This window comes from Oratosquilla oratoria, chromosome 1 (assembly GCF_046742065.1).
Source record: "Oratosquilla oratoria isolate Oo_2021 chromosome 1, ASM4674206v1, whole genome shotgun sequence".
NCBI lineage: Eukaryota > Metazoa > Arthropoda > Malacostraca > Stomatopoda > Squillidae > Oratosquilla > Oratosquilla oratoria.
This window is the reverse complement of record NC_134777.1, coordinates 50,035,616-50,062,863: the sequence shown is the minus strand read 5'-3', so window position 1 is coordinate 50,062,863 and position 27,248 is coordinate 50,035,616. Positions and strand designations below refer to the sequence as shown.

General features: G+C 44.0%; 1 protein-coding gene across 6 annotated transcripts in view; it reads left to right on the top strand.

Moving 5' to 3' along the window:
- LOC143036389 (HEAT repeat-containing protein 5B) overlaps nt 1-27,248 on the top strand; it is a 164,475-nt gene that overhangs the window by 30,833 nt on the left and 106,394 nt on the right. For all 6 annotated transcript variants that reach the window (XM_076207786.1, XM_076206277.1, XM_076207031.1 and 3 more), the window contains 5 exons: nt 6,912-7,046; nt 8,449-8,629; nt 20,433-20,614; nt 22,866-22,984; nt 23,105-23,238. In XM_076207786.1, coding sequence (XP_076063901.1) covers nt 6,912-7,046; nt 8,449-8,629; nt 20,433-20,614; nt 22,866-22,984; nt 23,105-23,238 — 751 coding nt within the window. The remainder of the gene's footprint in view (nt 1-6,911; nt 7,047-8,448; nt 8,630-20,432; nt 20,615-22,865; nt 22,985-23,104; nt 23,239-27,248) is intronic.

Genomic DNA, 27,248 nt, shown 5'->3' with positions numbered 1-27,248 from the left:
GTATGATGTTTCACTTATTACAGCTTTTTCAAGTACAAGCGAAACATTGTACAAATAAAAGCTCCATCCTCACATAATGTTTAACTCATCATGTACTTGAAAAAGCTGTAATAAGCGAAATGTCGTACAAATAAAGGCTCTGTCCTCGCATGGTGTTTAACCCATCAGTTTTGTCAGCAACTACTAATTTAATGAAAATTGGTACAATCACTCCTTCATATAATCTCCTCTTGGCATCCATTCCCAAATGTCCATTTCTCATTACACTTTTTAATCCCCCAAGGCATTTACTTGCTTTTCTCAAACTACATTCTACCTCCACTCCCCCCTCCCACCACATTTGCCCCAAGTATCTAAAACTATCCACTTCAGTCTCTCTCCCTTAATACTTGCTTCCAATTTGCTGCCATCCTCTCCCCATGTACATCTCATCACCTTACATATACTCACATTTATCTTCAACTTCCTTCTTTTGCACACCTTCCCAAACTCTATCACTAACTTCCTTAATCACTCCTCTGATCCTGATACAAGTGCAGTGTCATCAGCAAACAACAACTGACTAATCTCCCATTTTTCTCTATTTTCTGTGCCCATCTCCAATCCCCAACCCATTATCCTAGCATTTACCCATTGCACCACCCCATCCATGTATAAATCAAACAGCCATGGGAACATGACACCTCCCTGATGAAGTTCCACCTTTACCTCAAACCACTCACTCTCTCCATTTCTAATTCTAGCACAGGCTTTACTACATACATATACCAACACCTTTTTCCCCCATACAAGAGAGGTAGCCAAAAAAACAATGGCACAAACTCCACTCCCACTCATTCCACCCACACATACCATTCTCCCCCCTCCCTCCCTCTTATCTTGGCTCCAGGATGATGGTTCATCCCTGAATCTTGTGAGGCGGCAGACAATTTCTTTCGCTCCAACATGAAGAGACAACAAGGGGCCTTCAGCCAAGCACGGGACAGCGAGAGCAGACAGCTTGGGCCCGTACATCACAACGCTGCAGGACACTTTAGGCCCATGTATCACAGCGCCCGCAGGGCACTCTAAACAAACTCGCGTCGATGCAACACAAACAGGGTCAAAAGTCATCTACAACAGTCTTCACATTGAAACCCCTTTCTTTGGCAACCCTCAAGAGTGCCACCTTTCTCCATGTTTTCCCATGTTCCCATTGGGAAATCCTTTGGGGGGAACACCCCATTTGTCTTCTAAAACCTTAGCTAGGAAAGTCTGGTAACTCTTTGGAGTTTTCCTTGGGTCTTGCCAGCAGTTGTATTAGACTAGGCTCAGATAGTATAGAAGAAAAAGCCAGACGACTTTCCTTCCAACCACCACGACAACAAAGTACTCTGTTGTCATGGTGGTTGGAAGGAAAGTCATCTGGCTTTTTCTTTAATATCTGAGCCTAGTGTAATACAACCACCGCTGGCAAGCCCCAAGGAAAACTCCGGAGGGTTGCCAGACTTCCCTAGCTAAGGTTTTAGAAGGCAAAAGGGGTGTTCCCCCTGAAGGAGTGCCCAATGGGAACATGGGAAAACATGGAGAAAGGTGGCACTCTTGAGGGTTGCCAAAAAAAAAAGGGGATTCAATGTGAAGACCGTTGTAGACCTCTGACCCTGTTCGTTTGACGTCGATGTGAGTTTAGCGTGCCCTACAGGCGCTGTGATATATGGTCCTAGAGTGTCCTACAGCACTGTGATGTATGGGCCCAAGCTGTCTGCTCTCGCTGTCCCGTGCTTGGCTGAAGGCCTCTTGTTGTCTCTTCATGTTGGAGCAAAAGAAATTGTCCGCCGCCTCACACCTCACCCACTGCCCTGGATCACAAGCAATGTAATAAGACACAACACATCCACAGCAAGGCAGGTTCATTTGATCAGCGACTCCCCTTCTTGTCCCCTCGTATAGAAAAAGAGAAGATGGGGAGAACTCCCCTTGGGCTGCATCAAAATACCATTCACACTTATTACTTTACCCCCATCCCCCACCCACTTCCATCCATCTCTTCCCAGCAGATTTCTTTACAATTAAAATCACCCATTATAATTATTCTTCATCTTCCTTTATCTTATTTAGTGCTATTCTTGTGTCTTCTAACATATTTTTGTGTTCTCTCTCTTCCCACAAAGCCATTTTAGGAGGCACATGATTTGCTACAAATTTCCTGCTCTTCTTGTCCCTGTCCTCTATTTCCATCATAATCATCTCTGTTCTTTCCATATGTAACATTCCTCACATTTAAATCCTTCTTAGTCAGGAACATAACTCCACCCCCTTGTTTTACCTCTGTTTCTAATCCAATAATTATACGTGCCATGTCCTACACTGTTGGGTAGTAATGGACCTTTAAATTTTGTCTCCACAATTCCCATTATATCTGGTTCTTTTTCCTTCAGGTAATCATACAGTTCATTCAAGCCTGTTATTAATCCATCTATATTTGTGAAAGACATTCTTAATTTTCTGTTACCTCCATCCTGTTTTCTGTTTCCCTTCCATTTTTCTCAACTATGAACCATTTCCTCACTTTCATATCCATCGCTTTCCAATAGAATTTCTCTTTGACTCTGGTCTGTTCTTGTTTTTTTCCTTAGCTTCTATTCTTTTTGTTTTCTCTTCCTTTCCTCTTTATTCATCACTCTTTTTATCCCTACCTGTTTATACTGATCACTTTTTGCTAGTTTCCTGTTTTGGTAAGATATTCTCTGCTGTCATTTGTACATACATATACCTAGGCTTTTTCCCACTTACAAGGGAGGTAGCCAAAAAGGAAAAGGCATAAAATCATTCCCACCCATTCCATCCCTGAATACACTCCACACCCCTCCACCCTCCCTCTTATCTTAGCACCTCCTGGATGATGGGTCATCCCTGCACCTTGTCCACTGCCCTGGGTCAGAAGCAGTGTCGCAAGACACAGCACATCCACAGCAAGGCCGCTTCATTAAATCGGCAACCCCCCCCTCTCCGTCCCCCCATGCATAATAGAAGACGGGGAGAAGTCTCTTTAGGCCACATCAAATTTTGCTCACACATACTACCTCACTCCCCCATCCCCCCACCCATTTCACCTCATGCATCACATCATCCAAATACAACCACTCCCCATTCACCCCTGTCTTCTGTCCTCTCCCGTCCTTCTTCAACAGACATTTCCCTCTTCCCCAAAGCCCCCTTCACCCCATCCATCCACCTCATCCTAGGACGTCCCTTCATGTTCACTCCCTCCACATTTGCCTTCCATACCTCTTTTATTAGTCTTTCTTCACTCATTCTTTCCATGTGTCCAAACCATCCTAATACTCTTTCATGAACCCTATCTCCCAGCTCCCTTTCCACCCCCGTTCTCCTCCTCACCTCCTCATTTCTCACACTATCTAGCCTAGCAACCCCCATCATACTTCTCAGACACCTCATCTCAAACACATTCAAACTCCTTCTCTCTTCCTCTCTTATGTTCCATGTTTCTGCCCCATACAGTGCTGTTGGCACAATCACTCCTTCATATAGTCTCCTCTTAGCATCCATTCCCAAATGTCTATTCCTCATTACACTTTTTAATCCACCAAGGCATTTACTCGCTTCTCTCAATCTACATTCTACCTCCACCTTCACTCCACCTTTTCCTGCCACATTTGCACCCAAGTATCTAAAACTATCCACTTCCTCCAGTCGCTCTCCCTTAATGCTCACTTCCAGTCTACTGCCACTTGTACATCTCATCACCTTACTTTTACCCACATTTATCTTTAGCTTTCATCTATCACACACTCTCTCAAATTCTGTCACCAACTTCCTCAATCCCTCCTCTGATCCTGCCACAAGCGTAGTGTCGTCCGCAAACAACAGCTGGCTCACCTCCCACTTTTCTCCATTTTCTTTAACCATCTACAATCCCTGACCCACTACACTTGCATTTACCTCTCGCACTACCCCATCCATGTATAAGTTGAACAGCCAGGGCGACATAACGCATCCTTGACGAAGTCCTACCTTTACCTCGAACCACTCACTCTCTCCATTTCTAATCCTGACACAAGCTCTACTACTCTCATAAAAACTCTTGACAGCTCCTAGAAGCTTTCCTCCTATCCCATATATCTGCAAAACCTCCCACAGTGCCTTTCTGTCTACCCTATCGTAAGCCTTTTCCAGATCCATAAAAGCCCAAAAAAATCCTTCCCTTTTCCTATAGCTTTCTCACATATCTGTCTTACCACAGAAATCTGATCTACACAACCTCTACCCATCCCAAATCCACACTGTTCCTCACCAATTACTCCCTCCATTCCTCTCCTAATCCTCTCAATCAAGATCCTCCCATAAGCCTTCCCAACTACACTTAACAAGCTAATCCCTCTGAAACTACTACATTCACACTTGTCCCCTTTTCCCTTGTAAAGCGGAACTATACAGGCACTCCTCCAGTCCTCCGGCATTCTACCCTCTCTCCAGCAAACATTAAATAACCTCACCAGTCAGTCCACCATCACTGTACCTCCTTTTTTTAGACATTCTGCATGGCATCCATCCAGACCAGGTGCCTTACCTGCTTTCATCATCTTAACAACTGCCTTCACTTCATCCTTCCTTATTTCTCCTCCATTTTCCTCACTCATCACGGTCATTTTCTTCGCATTTCCCACTGCAACTATCTTTCCCTCCCTATCCTCCTTCACATTTAGCAATTCCCTAGAATATTGTGCCCATCTTCCCCTTACTGCCTTCTCTTCCATTATCATCTCTCCATCTGCACCTTTTACCTTTTCTTCTCTACTTGATTTGCCTCCTCTTCCTCTCTTAATTTCTTTCCAAAACATCTTTTTATTGCTTTCAAAATTCTCTGTCATACTCTTACCCCATTTCACATCTGCTCTCCTCTTTGCCTCCTTTACCTTTTGCTTTACTTCTCTTTTCTTTTCTTTGTACCTCTCATATGACTTCCTCATCCTATTTTGTAACCAATCTGTGAAAGCTCGCTTCTTCTCTTTTACAACCTTCTTTGTTTCCTCATCCCACCATTCACTACCCTTCCTTCTGTTTCCTCCTGTTTCCCTGTGGTGGGGGAAAAGAATACTGCCACCAAGTATTTCCACTTGGATCATAAGAGGCGAGAAGAAAGGGACGGGGATTGGGACTAGGCATCCCTCTCCTTGTAGCCCCACAGGGGACATTCCTAAAAAAAGTAAAAGTAAGCTGTCATTTGTGACCTGAATTTAACCTTAATTGGTCTGGTCTTATATTGATGGTGAGGGGCACCGTCCTAGCCTACCGATAGGGGGGAGTGTGTGACATAAAAAAAAAAAATCCTTAGTCTATATATTTCTTCAATTTCTTTCTCTATTTCTTGTTCATCTTCTTGAACTACTAATAGCGTGTTTACTTTTCCTTCTCCTTTACTCTTGTAGTTCTATTTGGATTATGCTTCTCTTCCATCCCTAATATTATACATTTCTTTTTATCTGCTAAGTCTCTTACTATATTCTCCTTCTCTCATCACTTTAATAAATGTGTCCTTAGTTTGTTCTTTCGTCTGTTGTGTCACTATATCTCTAAATTCAATTTTGTTGTTCTGGAATTTTCTCCAATCACTGACCTCTTTTGCTATGGACTCTTTATTCTCTTTATTATTCCTCTTTAATTCCTCATTCTCATCCTTTACTTCTCTTTAACTGTCTTTTTAATTCTTCTATTTATTTAGGCTTTGGTTCTCCTTCTTTAGTTCTTCCAGTTTATCAACTCCTTGTGTAACTAGTGTTAATTGGTTAAACCTAACCTACCATGCTTGGTTCATTTTTTTTTCTTTCTTTTTTCACCTCTAGACTTTTTAGTCGGGGGAGGTTGTCATCTCCTCCCTCATTAAATCCATAAAAGTAATTATCTTCTCTTTCCATTGAGCTGCTATTATCTATATTTCTACTTTTAATACCTCTGCTCACCTGTTCGACCTCGTCTGTGTGGTCTGCATACCTTTTGTTGACACCCGATGATGTCCGGGGCCTATTCGTCCCCTTACTCATTTTCTTCCATTTTCCTCAGTAATGTCTCCCCTTCTCCTTTTTCTTCACCAAGCTTTCCCCTTCCCTACTAATACAACACAGGTACTCCCTCGTCGCTGTAATTAACCCCCCCCGGAGTTCCAATCTTTGCTATCAGTCCGATGTGTGTGTATGTTAATTTTTCATCATGACAAATTTGAGGACATGGAGGAAACGGAAAAACTCAAATCTCTTCTTGTGTTTCTGTTTCTTCTCTGTCCTCAAATATATATATGTATGCATGTATATTTTCAACTTCCTATGACATACCTTCTCAAATTCCATCACTAACTGCCTTAGATCCTCCTGTGTCCTATCCATAAGCATAGTGTCATCTGCAAGCAACAAATGGCTCACCTTCCATTTTACTCCATTTTCTTTAACCATCTCCAATCCCCTGCCCACCACCCTCACCTTTACCTCCCATACCACCTTATCCATGTTTACAGTGAACAGCTGTGGTGACAGTAGCATGTAGTACAGTGTAGAGTTTCAAGGTAAAGTTGGAGAAACACCTAAGCAATACATCCTAAAGTCTGCCACTTAGGTTGCATACTCTGTTTATTTCTCTACTTGCTATCATAGTTTCAACACCAGCCACATAAGAATGAATTCATATTACAACTTATTTTAGGACTTTAAATCTTTTAAGACTTTTCCAGGTTGTATTAAAACAGACTGGTTTACATTATTGTGTCTTGTAGTCTTATAACAACCTTTGAATTGAGGAAAAGGAAGCTCAAAAGTTATGTGGAAAGACAGTTGAACATTGGGTTTTGTAGCTATACACAAAGAAAATCTGGGGTAGTGATTAATATTTTTCTCATGAGTATTAATAAATATATCTTTCAGATGTAGGAGGTGAAAGCAACAAAGATGGTGGTGAAGGGAGTCACCATGTACTAGTATGTCTTCTGCAGGAGCTAGGGTGCCTGGTGCAGTCCCTGAGTACTACATGTACTACTCTTATTCACGATCCACACCTGAGTAAGTCCAGTCAAAGATGTTTTGTTAAATTCAGTAATTATTATTGAATAGGTGGATCACTATGTACATGACTGTACTTGTGACTGAGATTTAAAGGGTGTGTGAGAAGAGAAAGTTGAGAGTAAATGCAGGTAAAAGTGGTAAGATGTACAAGGAGAGATGATGGTGGTAAATGAGTGTAAAGGGTGAGAAGCTGGAAATTCTCAAGTATATTGTTTGGGGTTGCATGTGACAGTGAACAGGAGTGGATAGGGTGATGGTATACAGAATAAAAGATGCAAGTGAAAGTCTGAGTGTAATGGAGAGTTTAAAAGAATGAGGTATTTAAGAAAGAATACAAGGGGAAGGCTGTCTGAGTAAGTGATTGTGCCCACAACCATTTATGAATCAGAGACTTGGAATGTAAGGGAGTCAGAAAGGAAGAAATACAGTTGAAATTGACAGAGACCTGGAGCAACATAATTATTTGATTTTCCATCCTGTCTAGGTATAGTTGTGCAACCTTTAATCAATGTAAAGAAAAGTTTGTATGAAAAAGTAATTGTACCTATAGCTCTGTGGAGAACAGAGACTTGAAATATAAGAACTGAAGAGGTTAAATGTTTTTGAGGTGAAATGTTCAAGAAATTTTATAGGTGTTCCAAGAATGGATAGAGTGAGACATATGGAGATGAGGGGAGAATTGGAGTTGAGACCTGTTGGATAAAATAGATCAAAGAGTGCTGAGGTGATTTGGGTCCATGGAAAGAATGAATGAAGATAGATTAGGGAAGTGAGTGTTGAAAGCAGAATTCCATGGAGTGAGTCTGAGAGGAAGATCAATAATGAGGTGGATGGATGAGGTGAATGGGACTTTGCATGCTCGTGAAATGTCTGCAGAACCAGGAGGAAAGATTGCAAAAGATAGAAGTGAATAGGAATAGATTGTGAATGGATGAGGTGGCTTGAAGAGATGTTTTCTTCGGCTTCATATTCTTTTTTTGAATGGATAATGAGGGGGTTGCCATACTGTGAAGCAGTAGGTCAAATCAATTCTGGCTGTCTGGACCTGCTGTGGAGCTGTGCCTTGCCCCATCATTTTTTATCCAACCAGTTTGGTGAGGGTCAAAGTAGCCCTTCATCCCCAAGATACTGAGATAGGGGTGGTGGTTGAAAGGATTTTATTTGTATATGATGTGGGTGTGTGCATTGAAAGAATCTTTGGTATATATGTACATGTATCTTTACTTTAAAGGGATGGAATGGGTGGGAGTGGTTTTTGTGCCTTTGTTTTTTGGCTACCTCCCTTGTAAGGGGGAAAAAGCCTTTGGTATATGTATATATGTATGTATGTATCTTTACACTCCCTTTACCTGAATTTTGTCTTTTTATGATACTGATGATCATCATCTTTATCTTTCAGATATAGTAGATGCAGTCGTATCCGTTTTGCTACATCCAAATAATGCAGCTCGAATGGCAGCAGCGTGGTGTTTACGTTGTATATGTTCAGCTTTACCATCACAGCTGCATCCCCTCATTTCACGATGCTGTGATCGGTTAGACAGTTTGAAGTCATCCCCAGAAGCAATATCTGGATATAGGTTAGAACTATTGTTACTCTCTATTTCTTGTTTATTTGCTTAGCCTTATGATATTGGGACTAGAATACTGCCACTGTGTTTCCAAGTGTTTTTTTTTTTTAAATTACCAAATTGAGAGACTAAGGGAGGGGGACTAGAAATCTGCTTTGCACATTTTTCTCCTACAAAGAATTTAGGGTCTGCCTCAGAATATTCATGGTTGTGAAATGAATGAGAATAAGGAGATTGGTAGGCTCATATAGGAAAAAGGGTAACTGAATCTATTTCATCACCAACAATTCACCAATGCTTCTATTATTGAGAAAAGCACTTCAAGCTGAGATGACAGAAAGGTTAGTGCAGTATTACTTGAATACAAGTATCAAAAGACCACTTTCCCCTTATGAGAGGAGTGGCCCAGTCAAGGGATACACACCCTTCACCTATCCAACACCTATTTATTGTCCCCTCTGTCTTAACTCTTTGTGGATGAAGTGTTGTCCCAATCCCTCCACACACTGCTTGGTTCACAGGCAGTGCAGCTGAAGTCTGTTCTGTAATAGAACATATTAGCAGGTCAGTCTGACACATGTACTAATGATCCAGATTGATGATGTCATATGATGGTGTAAACAGTTAGTACTAAGATTATATGAAGGATTGATTGTGCTAACAGCACTGTTTTGGGCAGAGACTTGGAATTTAAGAAAAGCAAAGAAGAAAAGTTTGAATGTGTTTGAGATGAAGTGTCTGAGAAGTATGGTAGGGGTTACAAGGTTGTTGTTGTTGTCGTTCCCTAGACTGTCTGTCCGAGCAGTCCCGTCTCCCAAGGAAGGCCACAGCCGAAACTGGGTTTTCCCCACAAATCTTTATAGAGTGTATGTTTGTGTTGTTCGCGTGCATGATTGTGTATAATGCAGTCTTCCCATTATGTGTTGTATGGTATGGGGTGAAGTGTTACATCCTGGGCAGCTGTTCACAACACGGTCGTCCAGCCTCTTCTGGTAGCTTAGAAGTGCTGGGTGGTGACCGCATCGCAGTCTGGCCAAGTGGACTCTGTCCTTACGTGGGAGAGAGGATTCAGAAGGGTGGATATCAGGGGGTCTGGCATGCAGCAGTGTGTTTGTCTTTCAGTGTGTTAATGGAGCGGTGAGTGATATGATTATGAATATGTTTCCGGAGGCTGGTATTCGGTGGTTGTGGAGGAAGAGAAGAGAGTAATCTGTGTGTAATAAAGGACTTTGGGTGTAGTTTTAATGTTTCTTGGTGTGTGTGGGTGTTCTGCTATGTAGTGTAGGGGTGTGATGTGTTTGTGGTGGCTGCAGCAAGTGTTTGTGTGTGCCTCTCATGTCGAGGTGGTCTTTGACTTTGAGGACTTTTGTTTCATGGTGTAAATGGTCTGTAGGTGGATGTATTTGTGCAGCCTGTAAGTGTTTTTAGATCTTTGTTTTGTATTATTTGTAGGGTGTTGTGTTGTGTCTCTGTGAGTTTTTGAGACCATTCAGGACTCTCATAATTCATCACTGTGCGTATGCATTGTTTGTATATTGTTATATTAGTTTCTTTGTTTTGTCCAAATGTTGTTCCAGTGATTGACTTAAGTGCGTTAAGTCTAGGTGTTGCATTTGTTTTTTATGGTTGTGAGGTGTTGTTTGAAAGACATGGATGTATCGTATGTTACACCAAGAATTTTCGGTGTGTTTTGTGTGTGGTATTAGAGTGTTGTTGATGTAGAGATGAGGTATGTATTTGTGTTCTTTTGTCCAGTTGGTGAGAAGTGTTGCTGTAGATTTTGGTTGGAGCTATTTTGAGTCTGTTTGTGATGAACCATGTGTTGAGTGTGTCAAGGTAAGGCTGGATTATTTCTGCAGCTTTGTCTGTGTTACGATGTGTGCATGTGATTGTTATGTCGTCTGCGTAGGAAGAGATTTGTATTTCTGAGGTGTCTGGCGTGGGTAAGTCATGCATGTATAGATTAAATAATGTGGGGGATAGAACCGAGCCCTGTGGTACTCCGTTCTTAATGTTTCTGATGTGCGATGATTGGCCATTATATGACACATGAGCATTCCTGCCTGCCAGATAATTGGCCAGCCATCTTTTGGTGTTATTGTGCATGTCTGTGTTATATATTTTATTTGTTAGGTTGTGGCGGGGGATAGCATCAAAAGCTTTACTAATGTCCAATGTTATAAGAAGTGTTCTGTGGTGGGGCCTATCTGAATTGATGCCATCTAAAATTCTTTGTGTGAGGTTTGTCAGAAGAGTGTTTGTGGAGTGTAGTGGCCTAAAAACCGTGTTGTGAGTCAGCAAGGGGAATATATGGTGTGACAAGTTTAAGTATTAGGCGTTCAATGACTTTAGAGGGGGTGCAGAGAAGTGTGATTGGGCGGTGCGATGTTGGGATTGTTGGGTCTTTGTTCGGTTTTGGAATGGTGATTATTTTACCATGCTTCCAGATGTCGGGTATTGTGTTGTGTGAATAGCTGTAGTTTGCAATGTTTGTGAGTGCGTGTATACCTTGTGGTCCAATGTGTTTTTGGTGTATGTTGCTTATGTTATCAGGGCCACAGGCAGATGAGTGCTTGAGACTATGCAATATGAGTTTTGTCTGACTGTCTATGAAGGGTGTATAGTCTGAGTCTGTGGGAAAGTCTTTCTTACGTCGAATGGTGCGTCGGTCGTCAGGGTGAGATGTAAGATGGGCTCGTCTGTGCAAAATGACGTATGAGTGCGTTTGCTTGTTGTCTGTTTGAGGGTAGGTTATCTGTTGTTGTGATTATTGCTGCGTGAGAGCGTGTAGTGTTAGTGTTGGATAGTGTGATGCTGTTGAGTGTTTTGTACAATTTGCTGGTGTTTGTTTTGTGATCAAGTGTATTGATAAAGTTTTGCCAATTTTGTGTTTTTTGTTCATGTATTTTATTGGCAATCACAGTGTTTAGTGTTTGTATTTGGTCTGCTATGTTTTGAGGGATAGGTGTGGGGGTATCGTGTTTAAGTGTGTCACGTTGTCTGATGAGGCCTTGGATTTCTGGTGTGTGAAGTTGGGGTTTGTGTGATTTTCTGTTGCCTCTAGGGATGTATCTCTTGTCTGCGTTTTGTATGATTGTATTAAAAGCGTGCACAGCATTGTTTATGTTTGTGATTGGTGTGTACTGTTAAGTGTTTTCAAAATGTTGTTCTGTCTCTTCATTAAAGGCTTCCCAGTTAGCTCTCTTGTAATTGGTGTAAGTGTGTCTGTGGCCAGCTGGGGTGCATCTTGTTTTGGTGGTGATGATGATTGGAAGGTGGTCAGAACCAAGGGCTCCCGACCACTCTCCATGATGTTGTTGGGGTTAGGGCAGGGGGAGCAAAAGGTGATATCAGGAGAGGAGGGAGTGTAGAGGGCTTGGTATGGGATATGTGTATGATTATGCGTGTTGTTCATGATAGTCAATGAGTCGAATTGAGTCTGTATATCAAGCCCTCTGTCTGTGTCAGGGTTGTCGACAAACCAGGGCAGACGACTTGGCGTTGAAGTCACCACCCATGATCAGGTTGGGGATTGAGGTTAGTTGGCTGAGTTGAGGTGGTCTGAAGGTGTTTGGAACTGCGGGGGATGATTCGGCGGGAATGGACACGGTCACTATGTTTAGTGTTGAATTGGTGCCTGTGCGGATACGAATGGATTGGGTTTCTGTTGTGTTATCTGTGGTAGGGAGGAGAATTTTGGTTGTGGCACTTGTGTCCACAAAACAGATGGAATGGTGGATCAGGGGACGGAGTCCACCGCCAGTGCCGTCAGTCCGGTCTTGTCTGATGGTGGTGTAATTATGAAATGATGGTGTTTTGTGTGAGTGTCTTAATTTTGTTTCTTGTAGAATTGCAATGTGTATGTTGTGTTGTTTAAGAAAGTGTTCAAGTTCATGTTTTTTAGTGTTATATAACCGTCAATGTTGTGTTGTATATGTTGATGTTGTGTGTTTTGTATGTGTTGTATGTTGCGTTTGGGGTTTGAGGTTGGGGTAAGTGGGGGAAGATGTAGGATGTGGGTCAGTGGGGGGGGAAAGGAGAGATCGGGGACAAAGGAAGGGGAGTACTAATCGGGGGTAAGGGCAAAGGGAAATTGGGAGGGGGTAAGGGTGTTGGCTGTGGTTGGGGAGGTGGGATTGGGGTTACTGGAGGGCAGGTAGAACATGTCCAAGTGTTTGTGTATTGGTTTGTGTCAGCAAGTGTTGTACAAGTGAGGTGGGCCCAGTTTTTGCACATATTGCACTGAAACTGAGCCCTTTGTCTGTCTGCTCGAAGTAATGGGTTTAGAGCATGTTGGGCATGTGTATTTTGTGGTGGGCCCAGGATTGCTCTCTACATCTCCGGCTAAAAGTAGAAGAAGAGGGGTGATCGCCGGAAAATGGCCCCTCAGTGCAGAAAAAACGTAACATTGTGTGTTGGAAAAATAGGATTGTGGTACTCACCCAGGTAGGCGTATCTCCTCCTTGGTGATCGGTGCCATCTGCGTAGAGCTGATGGACAGGGGTAGTTGCTGCTGTTTGGACCCAAAATCTTGTGTTTGGGGGGTGATAAACAAGGAGGTGAGGAGGAAAGCTGGGGTGGAATATGAGATGGCAGATAGGGCCAGTGAAAGAGTATTAGGATGGTTAGGATAACATGGAAAGAATGAGTGAAGAAAGATTAGTATAAAAGGTGTTGATGGCAAAGGGGAAAGGAATGAACTTGAGGGGACGACTGAGGAGCAAATGGATGGATAGGATGAAGGGGGCATTGAGCAAGGGGGGAAGTCTCTTGATAGGGATGAATGGAGAATGGCTGTGTATAGGTGATACTGTGATGCAAGAAAAGGAGGGGGCTGGTGGATGGTGGAGGTTAGGGAGTGGTTATGTGTGAATAATATTTTGACAGCCCAAAGAAGTTTCTTCCTGTCTTCTCTTTGTTCCGAAGAATACAAACTCTTCGGTACTCCTTACAATAGCATACTTTCGCATAGCGCGAATATTTCTACTGCGAAATTAAAATCCTCACTCTGTGGGTCTGGGCAACGCTTATCCTCAGTAAGGGGCCCCATTGGGGCAAGGGGGGGGGGCCCTTGCCCTCCACCACAAGTCTCGCACACTATAACCATTCTCTTCGCAGTAGTGACCGCGTTAACATCTCTCTACTATACATGTTTAGTTTTTATCGGTTTCCCCCTTAATGGGCCGATTCTCAGTCAACCTCCATTATTAGCGCGGCAGCGAACCGTTAATTACTCAACGGTTCTATGTTTACGTATGGGCCGAAAATCAAGCAACCCGCTTCGATTGTTGACAGCTCACTCCCAGGACGCTAAGGAGTTCGTCGTCCTTCAATTTCATCGGGGTTTTCCCTACGCCATCCTGTGTCCTGGATTTTATTAAGTGCTTCTCCCTTTCCTGTATTATTCCCTTAACCGCCACCGGGTATCCTACACTTCACTGTAAGTATGGAATCTGGTTCCAGTATTGTTGTTGTTCAAGATGGGTTGTGTGCCTTCGCCGAAGGGAGATACCTTTGTCTCACCCCCCTTACCGCCAGCCCAAGTGGATCCTCACATTTGGTGTTTCAAGTGTATAGCTCTTAAGTGTTCACCTTCATTCCCGTGTGAGACGTGCATTCAGTGAGATGATAGTCAGTGTTCCGTGTACTTTCATGTTCACAGGAAAGCACATGCAGGGGAAAAGGTGCGCAAGCATAGAAAATGGCTTCCCTCTTCACCCCCCAAAAACAAGAGAAGGCGGACTACGGCTTCAGAGGAGACAAGCAATTCTCTCCCTCCTCCACGGCGTAGTAGACAGGAAGCCAAGTTGTCCTTTATTCCTTTAACCAGGATGGTTAGCATAGACGGACATGCTCCTCAAGCCACCTCTAGCTACCGTTCCTGTACGAGATTTTTCCCGGATGAGGTCACTTGCGGCTTGCCCTCGACCCATCCTGGAAACTCGACGGTCCCTCCTCCAAAGCGTAGTAGCCAGGAAAGTGGTACAACGTCCACCTCGAGTCATTCTCAGGCTAAGTTGTCCTCTATTCCTTCAACCAGGACGGTTAGCGTAGACGGACATGCGCCTCAGGCCACCTCTAGCTACTGTTCCTGTACGAGATTTTTCCCGGATGAGGTCGCTTGCGGCTTGCCCTCGACCCATCCCGGATACTCGACGGTCCCTCCTCCAAAGCGTTGTAGCCAGGAAGGTGGTACAACGTCCACTTCGAGTCATTCTCAGGCCAAGTTGTCCTCTTCCTTCAACCAGGACGGTTAGCATAGACGGCCATGCACCTCAGGCCACCTCTAGCTACCGCTCCTGTATGACATTTTTCCCGGATGTGGTCGCTTGCGGCTTGCCCACGACGCATCCCGGAAACTCGACGCCGGCACGGACAAAGAACCCGGGTTCAAAGACAAAGAGCCCCTTAGTCTCTTCTACTCAGGAATCCCGCAGTACGCACAACACCCACCGTAGGAAGAGCCGGGTGATCAACGGTGACCTTTCCATGCCCTTTGCTCACGAGGACAGAGATCAGGGACGAGGTTGCAGACGCGGTGTTTCTCGCTGACCGGACAGGCGCCAGCTACGACGGCGACGACGTCCACAGCGCCGGGGATGAGAGGGCAAGTTACCAAACTTCGCAGGATTCCCAGTCGGAATCCCCGATAGTTGTTACACCCTCCTGCTCAGAGATCCTCTCTAAAGTTAGGAGAGCTAATCAACTGAGCCTTCCACAAGAAGTGGAAGTCACGTTCGAGTCTGAAATCTTCAGGACGGGCAATTCTCAAACAACAAAACCAACTCCCATGGAGTACACAGCGGTACGAGCCATGAACCAGGCCTCCGACGCACTCTCAAAGCGGGCAACCGAAAAACCGCGCTGGCGCTCTGTTCCAGTGGAACAGCAAAAACGCTTCTACTTCCCATCAGGGACAAACCTTAAGCAGCCTTGATCCCGGCTCGGTTACCAGAGCTTGTCAAAGCGGACGTGGATTCACTGCTCAGAAGAAACATCATCCTTTCCGGCAGAGAATCCAGGGACCTCGTTCAGGGCCTGGCTCTCTCTCTCGCGGTGCACTCCTGGCTGGAACGCGTCTTGGCTTCAGTAAGGGAGTTTTTACCCGGGCTGCAACCCCAAGGGGAATGCAACCTCCAGGCTCTATGGGAAAGCTCGAGCAGAGCTCTGAAGCATCAAGCGGCCCGCCTCTTAACGTCTTGGGCCAACATTGAGTCCCGCAGGAGAGACACCGTCCTAGGAGACCCCAGTGATCCCCTCCTCAGAGAAATTTATGCTCCATTGAAGAGGGCCCCCCTTCTAACCCGCATGCTGATTCCCTACCCCTCCACTCCAAGTCGAAAAGGCAGACAGGAAAGCCCCGTCCCTTTACGACTAGAGATCCTAGACGCAAACATTATAGAGGCTCCGGACTCCCCCACAGGAATCCTAGGAATTCGCCAGCCCCTCCGCACAAGATAGGGGGTTGCCTCTCCCTCTACTGGAGAGCATGGGAAGAGGCCGGGGCGGAAGACTGGACCTACTAAGTCATTAAGACAGGCGTCTTCCCTTTCCCACTGTCCCAAACCTCTCCCCCTATCCCATCCAAGTCATCAGCTTCCACCCGGACTCGGCTCGCGGGCGGGCCCTAGCGGAGGAATCCTCCGTTCTGCTCCAGAAAGGAGCTTTAGAGGAAGTCTCGACTCCGGACCCAGGGTTCTACTCAAGGCTATTCCTAGTAGAAAAGACAGCAGGGGTGTGGAGACCAGTCATCTAGTTGTCTCCACTCAACAAGTTCCTTACCCTGACGAAATTCCGAATGGACACCCCAGAGTCCGTAAGGGCGTCTATTAGGGAAGGGGACTTCATGGTGTCGCTGGACCTCCAAGATGCCTATTTCCACATACCAGTGCATCCCTCCTCCAGGAAATTCCTCAGAATCATCCACAGGGGCAACACCTTCCACTTCCCCTGCCTCTGCTTCGGACTTTCCACAGCACCCCAAGTCTTCTCCAGTGTGTTCAACCTCGTTTCAGCGTGGTCCCACTCCAGGGGAATTCAACTACTCCGTTACTTGGATAACTGGCTGATCCTTGCACATTCCGCCCAGCTATGCCAAGAACACCTGAGAATGGTCCTAACCTTTGTCCTGAAATTGGGCACAGTAGTCAACCCGGAAAAGTCAGATTTCTTACCAAGGCAGAGAGTCACGTACCTGGGTATGATCCTGGACTCCTCCCTATTGGAGTCCTTCCCAGTAGAAAAGGGGATCCAGAATCTCGCTTCTCTAGTTGCACAGGCACTATCGACCAGGTTCCTGACGGCGACACAATGCCAAATCCTCCTGGGCCATATGGCCTCCATAGAGAAATTAATCCCCAGGAGTAGACAAAGAATGCGACCGCTACAGTGGCTCCTCAAGTCTCAGTGGGCCCCGCAAGAGGGAGAACCCCTACAACACATCTCCCTCACCGAAGAAGTCAAGGATTCTCTTCTCTGGTGGAAGGCCCATGCAACCTTCTCATGGGGATGCCCCTCGGCCCATCTCCCCCCGAAGTCCTCCTGTTCTCCGATGCCTCCAAGGAGGGCTGGGGAGCCCACCTCAACGACGATCACATCAGCGGTTCCTGGTCCACAGTCGAGCGGACAGCCCATATCAATTGGCTTGAGTTGAAAGCAGTACTCCTGGCTCTCCGTCACTTCAAGGATCAAGTCTCAGGAAAAGTAGTGGGCATAATGTCGGACAATTCCTCGGTAGTACCCTACCTGAACAAGCAAGGGGGGCACAGTCTCCCAGGAACTATGCCTTCTGATGATGGACATCCTCAACCTAGCCAAGAATCTCCAGGTGTCACTCAAAGCCCGCTACATCCCGGGGAAGAGGAATGTCTGGGTGGACCACCTCGGCAGGAAGAATCAGATAATCAACACAGAATGGTCCCTCTATCGAGAGGTAGCGAACTTCATCCTCAGCAAATGGGGCTCCCCTCTAGTGGACCTTTTTGCAATGAGATGGAATCACCAACTCCCAATATATTTCAGCCCTTTCCCGGATCCTCTGGCAGCAGGAGAAGACGCTCTTCTGCAAAGTTGGGACAACCTGGACTCCTACACTTTCCCACCATTTCCCTTGCTCCAGAAGGTACTCCTGAGAGCAAGACACGCATCCTACCTTCGGATGACTTTGATCGCTCCTTGGTGGCCCGAAGCCCCATGGTTTCCAGACGCCCTCGAGCTAGCAGTAGAAGAGCCTCTGGCCCTTCAGGGAAGACCAGATCTTCTGTTTCCACCCATCAATGGGCCTTGGCACAAAAACCCTTCAGCACTCAATCTTCACGCATTCAGACTATGGTCCAGATCCTCCTAAAGAAGGGTTTTCCCAGAGAAGTGGCAGAGGACATGTCCACTCCTATTCGCTCTTCCTCAGCTAACCTTTATCAAGGGATATGCAATGCCTTTGCAAATTGGTGCCACTCCAGGAAGTTAGTCCCAGATCGAGCCACCATTCCTGAGATCGTCTCCTTCCACTTCCTCAGGAAGTCCAAGAAGATCTCCCTCTCGGCAGTACAAGGCTCTAGGGCAGGTCTAAATCAGGTGTTTTCTCTGAAGGGCATGGTCCTAGCCCTTTCACCGGAAATTTCCATGCTCTTCAGGCACTTCAAAGATCATGCCCCCCCAGGGAAATCAGTTCTCCTCCGAGGGATGTGGCATTAGTCCTGAACTCTCTGAGGGGTCCCCCTTACGAACCTCTCCGAGAGGCACATCTGAAGGACCTCACCTAGAGGACAGTTTTTTCTGCTAGCCCTGGCATCTTCCAAGAGAGTAGGGGAGTTACATGCCATCTCTTATAGAGTCGCCCATTCCAAAGGATGGAAAGAGGTCTCCTTCACTTTCATGCCTCCATTCATTGCCAAAAACCAAGATCCTGCCAAATCCGACCCTAGATTCTGGTCCTTTAGTGTTCTGTCCTTAGACGAATTTGCAGGGGGAGAATAGACTGAAACAGTTCTATGCCCGGTACGAGCCATCCGGACCTACCTCAAGAGAACCGAACATCTTCGACCAGAATTAAAGAGGTTGTTCATCTCTACTAAAGGTAGCCCATCACTAAGAATTCCATTTCTTACTGGACAATGGAAGTCATCCGCAGAGCCTGCGACATGAACCACACAGATTGTCCATGACCTGAGGGCAGTAGGGACCTCCCTAGTCATCAGAAAGAATCTGTCAGTCAACCAGGTTCTTCAAGCAGGTATATGGAAGAGCCAGAATACGTTCACTTCCTTTTACCTCAAAGAAGTTATGTGGGAATCTTTAGGGAACTTATCTTTGGGCCCCATAGTGGCCGCCCAAGAAGTCCTGAAAATTATATACCCCTCCTCAAGAGCACACAGCCGACCCTGACAACTCATCCAGGTTCTGGCTCGGCAACTGCAGGGATAACTTTCCAAAGTCCTTCTCATACTCTTACATTCCCTTCCCTCACCCGCGGGCTCTCAAGCATTCCAAGGGAATCAATTCAAGCCCTTCAGTGGTACAAAAGTGATTATAACCTGTCTGTCTCCACTCCAGGGAACAGAAAGGGGTGCACTTCAAAGTGAGGGGAATGTATAGGGGTCTGGTCAACATAGTCTTAGCACACTAGATTTTCCTTACAGCGGTTTCCCAGGCTAGATAACAACTTCCTTCCCTCCTAAGTCCGAGTCTCCTATTGTAAGGAGTACCGAAGAGTTTGTATTCTTCGGAACAAATGTAATTTTTGCAGGAAAATTAATTTTTCCCTGATACAAACCTGAGGTACTCCTTACCTTTAATGGCCCTCCTCAACCACCCCTCTAAACAGTTCCTTCTCCTTGCCTGACAAACCTTGTGCTTAATTCATACCTGGCTCAGAGAATGGTTATAGTGTGCGAGACTTGTGGTGGAGGGCAAGCCCCCCCCCCCCACACCTTGCCCCAATGGGGCCCCTTACTGAGGATAAGCGTTGCCCAGACCCACAGAGTGAGGATTTTAATTTCGCAGTAGAAATATTCGCGCTACGCGAAAGTATCCTATTGTAAGGAGTACCTCAGGTTTGTATCAGCGAAAAATTAATTTTCCTGCGAAAATTACATTTTTCTGGATGAGGGGATGGAGAGTAGGGGTTGCTAATTAAATGAAGCAGCCTTGTTGTGGATGTGTTGTGTCTTGCTGCATTGTGTCTGACCTAGGGCAGTGGGTGGGATACAGGGATGACCCATCATTCATGAGGAGCCAAGATGAGAGGGAGGAAAGGATGGTTGGTGGGAGTGGGTATATACCTTTTGACATGGCTACCTCCCTGGTAAGGGGGGAAAAAGCCCTTGGTATATAGATACACTAAAATCACATCAACCCCCCCCCCCCCATGTGCTCTCTCTCTCTCTCTCTCATATTCATATATATATATATATATATATATATATATATATATATATATATATATATATATATATATATATTTATTCCATCACCTCTCCCGATTTTAACTATGCTTTCCCCACACCCCTTCCCTTTCTCTCTCTTTTCTCTCTCTTGTCTGAATATTTGAACAACCAGATATTTTCCCGTACACTATGTCAGTTATTTTTAGATAGAAGGGAACTTGCATAGTAGTATGGAGATAAACAAAATGACCTGTAGTAAATGTGATGGCTAAAGCAAGATTTCTTGGGGTTCCAACAAGAGAGATCTGAGGCATTGAAGTTGTATTTGCAGAATTAGAATTAGGAGGGGTCACAGGATATTTTATGATTATTGTACCAGAACTAAGTGCCTCACATATTTCTATAACCTCTTCTTTAATGTATTACAGTTCAGTAGTTGCAGCATTGGTGGGTTGTGTACAGATTACGCCTTTGGGTATCCCACACATGCGGGGCAAAATCCTCTTCAACATTGCAGAAGAGCTCCTTCGCTCAGCCAGCCAGAACTCAAGACTATCACTCCACAGGACACAGGCAGGCTGGTTGATTATAGGTTCCATTATGACTCTAGGTAAGTACCTAAGTTGAATAATTTTTCAAGTTATTTTTATTGTTTTCATATCACATCAAGCTTGTTTAAAGTTACAGGGAATGGAGGAGTTGGGGTAAAGGTAAATGATAGAGCACATATATATACATACATATACCAAGGCTTTTTCCCCCTTACAAGGGAGGTAGCCAAAAAGAAAAGACATAAATCCATTCCCACCCATTCCATCCCATACCAAGGGCTTTTTCCTCTGTATAAGGGAGGTAGCCAAAGTTACATACATATACCAAAGGCTTTTTCCCCCTTACAAGGGAGGTAGCCAAAAAACAAAGGCATAAAAACCACCCCTACCGTTTCCATCCCTATTACACTCCACTCCCCTCCACCCTCTACCCTCCCTCTTATCTTGGCACCTCCTGGGTGATGGGTCATCCCTGCATCTTGTCCACTGCTCTGGACAAGATGCAGGCATAATTCTGCTCCCACCCATGTCATCCCCACCCATTTCACCCCCATTCACCCCTCCCTGCCTTTCATCTTGGCCCCTCCTGGATGATGGGTTATCCCTGCATCTCCCTCATCACTCAGGGTCAGAAGTGTTGCAGCAAGACAGCATGATAGAGTAAAGCAATTAAATGTCAAGGGGAAATGAAAAGTGTCATAAAAAATTAATATATATGGATGACTGCAAAGAGAAGACTGTACAAAGGAATGATTGTACCCATGATACTCTGGGGCAGAGCCTAAATGTGTTTGAGATGGAGTGTTTAATAAATATGGTGGGGGTTAATCCATCTGGGGTATTGGCTGCATGTAATTGTGGGGTTAAAAGCTGCTTAGTAGCATGCAGCTGATACTTTAGGGTCTATGTGGCACTTGTATGGACCAGAGCTACACATTATTTTGTCTGTGATAGGGAAAATCTTTATTCATAGAGAAATCATGCTAGTTTATGACTGACCCTTTGTTATGCTGTCCCACTCTTAATACTGTCCTATATCACTTTTCTAAATGTTCATCTCCTTTTTTTGCCGAACCCTGTGGTAAGAGGGAAAGAATACTGCCACCAAGTGGATATACTAGATTATGGGTTTCTGTAAGTGCATATGGGCCTGGTAGTAAGAAGAGTGTAGAGGAAAGGGGTAAATAGTGACAAAAACAGGACGGGGATAGGACTAGGCATCCTACTCTAGCCCCAAAGGGGACATTCCTAAAAAAAAACAAAGGCACAAGAGGGTCTGGGAGGAGTTTTCCAACCAGAACCCTAAGGTTTGGGTCTTTTAATGTGTGGGTGGATGTGGTACAGGAAGCTCGCTGGCTGAGCAGGTTAGGGCGTTGTTACTTGCACCGAAGGTCGAGGGGATGGCGGTTTGAATTCTGCCACCATTGAGATTGAACCAAGGGCATGGTTCATTAAATTCAATGCTACAAAGCCCTCTGTGAGGGGCACCATCCTAGCCTTCTGATAGGGGGGGTTTGTGATGTTAAACCATATCATGGATGTGGTACAGATGAGAATAAAAGGGAAGAGATAGGCAGTATGTTTTTGAGAAGAAAGATGGATGTATTGACATTGAGTGAAACTAAATTGAAAGGGAGGGGCAACTTTGAGTTTGAAAGTGTAATTGGTAGGGTGCCAGGAGTGAAGAGAGGATGAGGGAAAGAAGGGGTGGCTATATATTTCTTTTTGTCTCTTTCCTCCTCTCTTACTCTTTCTCTCTCTCACTCTCTCTCCCTCCCTCCCATCCTCTCTCTCTCTCTCTCTCTCTCTCTCTCTCTCTCTCTCTCTCTCTCTCTCTCTCTCTCTCTCTCTCTTCCTCTCTCTCCTCATCTCTCTTTCTCTCTCTCATCTCTTTCTTTTTGTCTCTCTTCTCCTCTATAACTCTTTCTTTCACTCTCTCTTTCTCTCTCTCACTCACTCACTCTTTCTCTCTCTTCTCTTCTCCTCATTCTCTCTCTCCTCTCTCTTCCTCTCCCTCCTCTTTCACTCTTCTCTCTCTTCTCTTCTCTCCTCTTCTCTCTCTCCTCTCCTTCTCTCTCTATATCTCTCTCTCTCTCTCTCTCTCTCTCTCTCTCTCTCTCCTCATCTCTTCATCTCTCTCTTACTCACTCTCACACTCTCTGACAATCTTCTTCTTCTTCTTCGTCTTCTTCTTCTTCTTCTTCTTCTTCTTCTTTTTCCTCTTCTTCTTCAACCGATCATATTTCTTCTGCATAAATGAAACTTAAGTATAATTGTTTGATGTAATAACCATGGGATACCATTTTTCAGGAGTGGGTGTTGTGAGGGGACTCTTACCCAGAATGCTTCTTCTGTGGAAGAACTCCTTCCCAAGGTCCTGCAAGGAGATAGAGAGTGAGAAGGCTCGAGGTGATGCCTTCACTTGGCAGGTAAAGTTTATGGATTAGAATATGTAAGGGATACCTCAGAGTCAAGTCTGGTAGTAGTGGAATAAGGTAGTGTAATTCTTGAAAAATAGTTGCCCTCACTCTTGCTTTACATTTTTTCAGGTAACACTTGAAGGCAGGGCAGGTGCTTTAGCATCCATGCACAGTTTCCTGCAGCAGTGCTCAGAACTTGCTGCAGAGGACACTGTCAGAAGGCTTCTCCTCCCCATTGAAGCTGCTCTCCTCATGTTGTCAAGGTGATTTCATAAGAGAAATAATTTTAACATTTATGTTTAAGAATAGCATTTGGAATACCATGCAGTATTTCTTCAGTCTATGACCATAAGTCACAAAGGGAAGAAATATTGTGTCGCTACCTTAGACAGCAACATGTAAAGAGAGCTGACAAATGGTAATTGTGCCTTTCCTCCTCCTGCCAGTCAGTGACACTGAAACAGACTAATGCAACAAAGGCAAGTCCATTGTGTATTCCCAGAGGGATCTGTGGGAGGATTCAAGGATCATTGCTAACTATTGTAGGACTGCAGGTTTACAGTCAGTGAAACTCAAGGCAACAAAATCTGAAGAATGTCATTGTAGCAAAGAGGTTGAGATAGTCATAACCTTTTTACTTTGATGACATTATCAAATAATATTTACCATTGCCTTGGGAGATTAAAAAGTGCAATGAGAAATAGAATGGGATACTAAGAGGAGATTGTATGGAGTGATTGTGCCAACAGCACTGTATAGGGCAGAAGCATGTTTGAGATGAGGTGCCTGAGATATATGATAGGGATTACTAGGCTGGATAGAGTGAGAAATGAGGAGGTGAGGAGGAGAATGGGGTGGAAAGGGAGTTGGGAGATAGGGTTGATGAAAGAGTATTGGGATGGTTTGGACACATGGAAAGAATGAGTGAAGAAAGATTAGTAAGAGGTGTGGAAGGCAGAGGTGGAAGGAGTGAACATGAGGGGGCAACCAAGGATGAGATGGATGGATGGGGTAAAAGGGCATTGGAAAATAGGGGAATGTCTGTTGAGGAAGGATGGGAGAAGACAGAAGATAGGGGTGAATGGAGAATGGTTGTGTGTGGGATGATGATGTGATGCATAAAAGGGTGGGGGATGAGGGGGGTTAGAGAGTGTGTGAAAAAATAAACTGACAAAACCTGAAGGGATTTCTCTCTGTCTTTTTCTGCCTGAGAGGATGGAAAGGGGGGGGGGGGGTCACTGATTTAATGAAGTGGCCTTACTGTGGATGTGCTATGTCTTGTGACACTTCTTGTGACCTAGGGCAGTGGGTAAGGTGCAGGGATGACCCATCATCCAGGAGGAGCCAAGATAAGAGGGAGGGAGTTGGGTGAATGGGAGTGGAGTATGTGGGGATGGAATGGGTGGGAGTGGATTTTATGCCTTTGTTTTTTGACTTCCTCCCGTGTTAGGGGGAAAAGAGCCTTTGGTATATTTATGTATGTATTGCAAGCTTCTCTGACTGGTAACACACAGCCTTACAGTCACAACATACATCAAACTAAGAAACAATTATGTAAAAATACGCAGAGAAGAAAAGAGAAATTATGAAAAAGAAATAATAGAAAAATGCGAGGAACAACCTAAACTATTTTACAGATATGTGAATGGTAAACTAAAAAACAAACAAGAAATAGAAAAGCTGCACCAAGGAAGTCATGAATATACAGAAGAACAAGGAATGGCAGAAATTATGAGCAATCATTTCAAATCGGTATTCACAGTTGAGAACTCGCCTAACTGTGAGGGAATAGAGAGACAGAAATCCCCCCCAATGAAAGAAATAACTGTAACAAAAAAGGAAAGAATGCATAGAGGAGTTAACAGATAAAATACACAATATGATCAAATGCTCGCTCAAAGAAAGAAAGGTACCACAGGACTGGAAAAATGCAAATATTGTATCAATTTATAAAGGAGGAAACAAGGAAAATCCAACTAACTATAGACCAGTCTCCCTAACAAGTACAGTAGCAAAAATATGTGAAAAAGTGATCAAAAGTAGATGGGTTAAACACCTGGAAGAAAAAACTATACTGAACCCAAATCAATATGGAGTTAGACAAGGAAGATCATGTACAAACCTGATCTGCTTCTATTTGAGGCTAATAGATATAATACAAGAGAGGGATGGATGGGCAAACTGCCTATCTAGACGTACAAAAAGCATTTGATAAGGTACCACACAAGAAATTAATAAGAAAAATAGAATCAATAGGTGGCATCGGAGGTAAATTATTAGAATGGATGGAGGACTTCCTGACTGGGAGAAAAATGAGGGTAGTAATTAGAGACAAATACTTGAAGTGGGAAGAAATGATAAGTGGTGTCCCACAGGGGTTGGTGCTGGCTCCAATCATGTTTGCCATATATATAAATGACATGGATGAAGGAGTTGAGTGTTATATGAATTTCTTCGCAGATGACGCAAAAATACTAAAGAAAGTAAGAACAGAGGAGGACTGTGATTCATTACAATCAGACCTGGACAAAATCTGGAAATGGACTCAAAAGTGGGAAGTGAACTTCAATATCAAGAAATGTAGTATAATGGAGTTTGGAAAAAGTAAAAACAGAATTTCAAAAAATTATAGAATTTATAAAATTGGTGAAGAGGAAATAAAAAAAGTGCACTCAGAAAGAGACCTTGGAGTAATAATCAGCAAAGACATGAACACCGGATAAACATATAAACAAACTAGTCGGAGAAACCTTCAACCTATTAAGGTCAATGAAAGTGGGATTTGACTATTTGGATGAAGAAATGATTAAAAAAATATTACATTAATTAGACCAAAACTGGAATATGCAGCGACACTATGGACACCCAGTACTAAAAAGAATATAAGGAAATTAGAAAGAATACAGAGAGCAACGACAAAGTTGGCACCAGCTCTTTCCAAATTAACATACGAACAAAGATTATCCAAATCAGAACTACCAACACTAGAACAGAGGAGAGAAAGAGGTGATCTACTGACTATAGAATCATGAAAGGAATGGAAATCCTTGATAATAGCGATTTACTAAAAAATGACAATGGAAAAACAAGAGGTCATGAAAAGAAACTCAAAAAGGATAACTATAGAAGAGATCTGAATAAAAAATAGCTACCCACACAGAGTGCTGGATATCTGGAATAACTTAGATCAAGAAACAGTGTGTGCAATTACTATTCAAGATTTTAAGAAAAAACTTGATGCTGAAAGATACAAAGACAGGTCACCACGAGCATAACTCCCCTCCCATATAATACAACTAGGTAAATACAAACATTGGTCCCCTGGATCTCCCATAGAATGTTCTGGGAAGAAACTTTGGATTGGTTTTGTGTAATAATGGTGCATTTCCTTAATTGTAGTAAAAAGGAAGGGAGCAACACTCATGGGGTCCTGTTTTTTACTCTCCAGTTTATCATAGTTTCAATTTCATGTATGCCAACTTGTGATATATAATTATTTTCCTATATCACCTAAACTATTCTAAGTACTTAGAATAGCTTAGAAAGTGATATAACCCAAGTGTGGATCTGTTTCCATGTCACTGGTTAACTGAAGGAGGAAGAAATTTCCACTTGTCAGCCCTCCCCAATTTCAAAAAGTATAAGGAATGAGGTGAATTTGAACAACAAGTTTTTGGTCCAGTCTAGAGACTGAATGTCGCCCTCTCAGGGCTGTATCTTCTGATGGAAGTGCAGGTGTAGATAGGTTTTTTAAGAAAAGTGGCTGAGAGATAGTGTCCTACAGTGTCCATCTTACTCTACCCTGTATGGGTAATTGAGTGCCTAAGTTGTATGTATTAAATATTGTTGATATGTTATATATGTTGATATGCCATTGTAACTGGGTATTAAGTGCATGGTAATATGCAGCTCATACTTAGGGACTGTTTTGTGATGTCCCAATGGATCAGAACCACATATCATTCATCTATTCATCTACTTGTAAAGGAATAATAATAAATTTTTGGGCTAGTGCTATCCCTACTTGATACTGTTCCCCTAAACCTTTCCTATACCATTTTCATTATTGCCTCTTCCTGAACCCCCTTTGGTGGACAAAAAAGGTTTCTGCCACCATGTTCCTCATGCATGTCATAGAAAGCAACTAAATGGGAGAGAGCGAGGAGACTAGGGATCCTCCATTCTATATGTTTATCCTATAAAAGGTTAAGGGGGATCTGACGGTCTGATAGACTGGGGTGAATGGAGAATGGTTGTATATAGATGATGCTGT